Raw genomic sequence first — 5,310 nt, 5'->3', positions numbered from 1 at the left:
TTGGGGCGCATCCCAAGGGGGGTCAAAGAGGATGTCACCTCTGCTGTGTCTGGGCTGAGACCAGTAATATGTCAGGCTGGCGCAGGGTAGCAGGAAGCTCTGCCACACATTCACTGGGCCTGGGGTTGGACTGGGTCTGGGGGTTCCAGGAAAGCGGCAGAAATTTTTACTCGGCGGGCGGGGTGGAGGTGGCGCTGCAGAGTGGTGAGAGGCGTCCCAAGGGTATGGAAGAAGGTCTCACCCACGATGCACCTGAGCTGGGACCAGTAATAGGTCCCGCCGGCGCAGGGTAGCTGGAAGCTCTCCTGCACACTCACCGGACCTGGGCTAGGACTGGGTCTGGTGGTGCCCAGAATGTGGCAGAAATTCCTATTTGTCAGGCGGGGTGGGGGAGGTTCTGTAGAGTGGTGGGGGGCGTCCCAAGAGGGTTTGGGGGAGGTTCTGTGGAGTGGTGGGGGGTGTCCCAAGACGGTGGAAGAGGGTCTTACCCACGTTGTGCCTGGGCTTGGACCAGTAATAGGTCCCGCCGGCCTAATTTTCATTTCTAACACACTTGTTGAATACCATGAGGAGGACCGAGTGTGCAGTGGGCAAGGGTAGAAGAAGCGTGTTGAGAAGTTACTGTATTCTATGTAGAATAGATGATCATGACTTGCACTAAAATGTGAAGAGGAGTGGGAAGTGTAAAAAAATTTAAGTCATAAACCTTATTCTAGTTGTTAGCTGTAAGTTTTTCTCAGACTGTCTACTCAGTGGATACAAAATATAACTTTGAAAATTTTTTGGTCCTCCAATACAATGTGTTCATCCAGTCTCTCATGTGTAGTGTAGTGCTAGGCATATCACATGTGCTAATAAACTGAAGGCTGTATTGCCAATAAAAATTTGTATAATAATCTTAATTTTGAGCTTTGAAATCATACTCAGTGTTATCTAATTTGATAGTTTACTGGAGAAGGTTGAAGTCTGTGATGTTTAGTCAGTAATCGGTTTTGTATCACCTCTTTCTTTATTCCTACTTTACTTGGGAGGGTTTTGAAGGTCTTGCTATGTAGTTCAGGTTGGCACTGAGCTCACTATATAGCCTAGGCAGGTCTTGAACCCATGACAATCCTACTGCCTTTACATCCTGAGTTCTGGGATTACAGGCATACACCACCACTCTTGGCTGTTCTTATTTCTTCAAATTCATGTCCTGTATATCCTCTGGAGTGGTATTTTCTTCCTTGAATCATATTAATCTTTTTTATGTTTTTCTTTTTAATTCTCCAATAGAATTCTGCTGGAAGAGGTTGAGGATAGAGCATATAAATTAAAAAGAACTGTCCCAGTATTTCAGTACTTTCGGAGGTTAAGTCTTTAAAAACAGTCAATCTTGCCATTGTATATGTGACAGAGTTTCTTTATACTATGTTTTAACTTTAGTGAATTAAAAGGTAGAGTTGGGTTGCATGAAATTATCATGTAACTTTATTTTGATAACAGAAAACTAATAATTTTTTATATAATTGAGTTCATTTATTGACCAGAGGAATGATATTTATGTAACTAAAAGATCATTTTTTTAAAAACTAGATCAACATCTCACGGAATACTTCCTGGACAGAAGAAATACCTCCTCAAAGTTCCATTATATGAACGTTTAACACGGAGTCCCAGCTTACCTATGTCTTTAAATTTTGATAAATTTGTTGGAAGGAGAGGGGGAATGCTAGAAACTAGGGACCCTTACATGTGGGCTCATGATACACTCTTTAGAAGTAAGCTTCAGAAAATAGCCACAAAGGTTGATGAAATGACCATTAAAAGAGACCTTTCTGAAAGCGCAGAAGAACCACCAAATGTCCAATTAAGTGATTCTTTAGAATGCGATCTCCCACCAGAGGTCATAAAACATTATGAATCTGAAGTGGAAATCTTGACTGAAGAAATCAATGAGAAGAAAACATTTCCTGCATTTGCCTATTGTAGGCGTGGAGCAATTTATAGGAAACTGGGCAAGTTGCAGAGTGCCATGAGTGATCTACAGGAAGTAAGTATTATAAAAAGGCCAATATTAATTATTTACATTGATTTTAATTTTGCGCTATTTTTAATTGTAATTTTGAATAATGAATTATTGTACTATACTATATGGGGTGATAAAAATACAATTTACAGAATTTTCAAATAATTACTATTAAGGCACTAGATTTTGCTTGTTAGATGGGAGGTTCATATTATACACATAAAACATTGGGCTCACTACTATGTGAAAAATTTATTTAATAAGACCTTTTCCTTTGGTAAATCAATTTTAACTGAATTTAAATACATATTTTCTAGGCTATTCTTTTGGAGCCATTGTTTCTCAATGCCTATTGGCACCGACATTTCATTTATCTGTTTCAAGACAAAATTAATGAAGCTTTGGAAGACTTGAATTATATAAGTAAATATAACAAAAATAATGCAGGTGGGTTGTCTCTTGAGAAAGTTATATTACCTAACTTTTATCTCAGTTTTTGTCATCTTTTGTTATTATAATGATGCATAAATCAATATAAAGAAGTTATCTAAAATATGGTTGTGACTTTCTTCAGTTAAACTGTACATTCCTTTTATTATAAATTCAGGTTTCAGACAATCCTGTTGTTTTCAGAATGCTCATCATGGTTTGAAATGTTCATTACATGACAGAAAATTGATTCTTCACTGTTCATCTCAGAGAATATGAACCTAAAGTTCTACTTTTAGAAGTGATTTACAAATATTTTTTTACCACACATACTGAGATGAAAGATGTATTTCTAGGACTTCTTGGTTGGATTAAATTTATAACCTTGCCCTATGTAAAATCCTCTAATCAAGTCAAGCAAGCCACTGGACATGGAATTCCCAAGAATATAAAAATGTTATACTCGTTTTTGTAGCTCAATATCCTCCACAGGCCTGCAGATATATGGGCTTAATAAATCTTGACCATTGTTGATCTGTCTATTAAAATTTCAAGAAATTTTGTGCCATCAAAATCTTTCTACTATCATTAAAAATAATGAATCACTTTAGACATACAGAAAAGTGAAAAGTAATTTTTGTCACTTCAAATTGAGAGCCCTTTTAGTCACAAAAGTATGTCTATTTTAGAACAAATTTGGCATTATTGAAAATTAAATGATAATTGCTTGAATTGGTTCTTCACTGTTCATCTCAAAGAAAATGAACCTACATTTTTGGAGGAAATGATTTAATTTGTTTGCATTCATAGTTAAAAGGATTGTAGCAGTAATTTTTTTCTTTTTCTTTTATTAGATGCATATTTATCTAAGGCTGAAATTTACAGGAAAAGCAACAACATTACTCTGGCAATTCTAAACTATACCCAGGCGATTAAGTGTAGGCCCACAAATGCTGATATCTATTTCAGGAGGGGTGAAGTTTATGAGAAAGAGAACAGAGTACTGGCTGTTGATGACTTTTCTAAAGTAAGTTGTAGCATATATAATGGTGCTATTTTACACCACAATATTCTTATCCTAATAGTGCATAGCAAGTTCTTGAGAAAGTCTTTTATATAGTTTATATGATCAAAATTAATTTTTTGGGAGGATAGAACGCAAAGCTTTTATTGTTAATTTTGTTATTAGTGCTACTTCAAAGATTTTTGAAAATTTTTGATGAATACATATGTTCATGGGAAAGAGTTGAATGTGGGACACTGCGACAGCTCTGAGAAGGGCCTGACTTTTCCAGAATTATGCAAGTAGGGTGGAGTTATGTCATGGTTCTCACAGCATTTTACACAAATTAAAATGGAAACATATTACAACAATGGGAATTCAATCAAATATACATTAGTCTGTAAGATGAAGGACATGTGGCATTGCTTATTCATTATACCATGATATCCAAACAATGTGAGTTAAAGAAACCTTTAGAAAATTACATTTTCCCTTAAAACAATAAAGTTTTTTTACTACTTTTTAATTATTTTTATTAGTATATACTTGTGTATACATACATTTATTTCAGAAAATATATATATAATCTATAAAATCTTCTTTTCTCTACCCTTTCCTTTTCTCCATTCTGTGAATCCCTCTTTACCATTTCTGAAAAAAAAACAAACAAACAAGTGTGACTGCCTAGATTATCATCTGTCATTTATTTTGCTCTTTCAGTTGTTTCTGTTTTGGGATTCTCATGTAAGAGTAACCATGTGATACTTAATTTTCTATGTCGGATTCAGTTCACTTAAAATTTATAGTGTCAAAGTCATCTACCTTTTAGCAAATGACTCAAATTTATCCTCTATGGCATCTCTATCTCTATCTCTATCTCTTTCTCATCTATCTATTTATCTTCACATTTTCTTAACCATTCTTCTGCTAATTGGCATCTAAGCTGTTTCCATACTTCAGCTGTTGTGAATTGCACTGCCATAAATTTGTGTATGTATGTATTACTGTGAAACGATGACTTTACTGCCTAGGGATCAGGAAAATACCTCCACGTATAGCTGTGCCAAATGTGACTTTATTGTTTTGGATTGGGGGGAGGATCTCTTTACTGATTTTATTTATTTTGTTCCATAATTTCATTGAGAAACAAATAGCAATGAGACAGTTTCAAACCAAATTGGTAGGATAGTTTCAATAATTAACACATTGCATATGCTCTTCCTAGTGGTTATTTGCTGTACAAGATGCAAACATAATACTATTTACAAACACTATTAGAACAAATCCCTCTATTGATTAAGAGAATGTAACTACATATCTATCCTAACCGATTTGAATACACAGATACAAAATGGACATTCATCTGTATCCCCTTTTTTGTTTAGTTCTGTCATTTGAATATTATAGGTATGTTAACTCAGTAAAAATATTCTGAAAGAGTCCAGTAGTCCATAATAGTATTGGGTCTTCCGCTTGACTAGCGGTGTCAGAAATTGTTGATAAGAGTCCCCTACAGCTCAACATAACACCATTGCTTTACTTCTTATGCTTTGTTTTTATCCTTTTCTGCTGGATGGTTAAGACCAAGATAAAGCGAGACCTATGCAACAAAAGTTGTAGCTTTTGGATCTGATAAGGTCAATGAAATACCCTCAGGATTTATCCCGAGATCCTATACCTCAGATTGTAGATCCTTTGTCAGTGTCAGCCATGTGGATAAGTCATGTCCATTGCTTGGCCAATTTGCTCTCTGTGAAAGCCTAAGAGAATGTTTTCTTTCCATATGACTCTCCTTAGGCACATTCTACATCATTGATCACCTTCCTCTTTGGACCCATAATCTCCTTGATCAGAAAATTTGGGACACTAC

General features: G+C 35.6%; 1 protein-coding gene across 1 annotated transcript in view; it reads left to right on the top strand.

Moving 5' to 3' along the window:
• Positions 1–5,310, top strand: part of LOC111818290 — a 142,417-nt gene that overhangs the window by 107,805 nt on the left and 29,302 nt on the right. Inside the window, exons 9-11 of the mRNA XM_023721832.1 lie at positions 1,576–2,032; positions 2,326–2,455; positions 3,292–3,464. Of these exons, the coding sequence (XP_023577600.1) occupies positions 1,576–2,032; positions 2,326–2,455; positions 3,292–3,464 (760 nt within the window). The remainder of the gene's footprint in view (positions 1–1,575; positions 2,033–2,325; positions 2,456–3,291; positions 3,465–5,310) is intronic.

This window comes from Octodon degus, unplaced genomic scaffold, assembly GCF_000260255.1.
Source record: "Octodon degus isolate 3935 unplaced genomic scaffold, OctDeg1.0 scaffold00086, whole genome shotgun sequence".
NCBI lineage: Eukaryota > Metazoa > Chordata > Mammalia > Rodentia > Octodontidae > Octodon > Octodon degus.
This window is presented reverse-complemented; position numbering and strand designations above follow the sequence as displayed.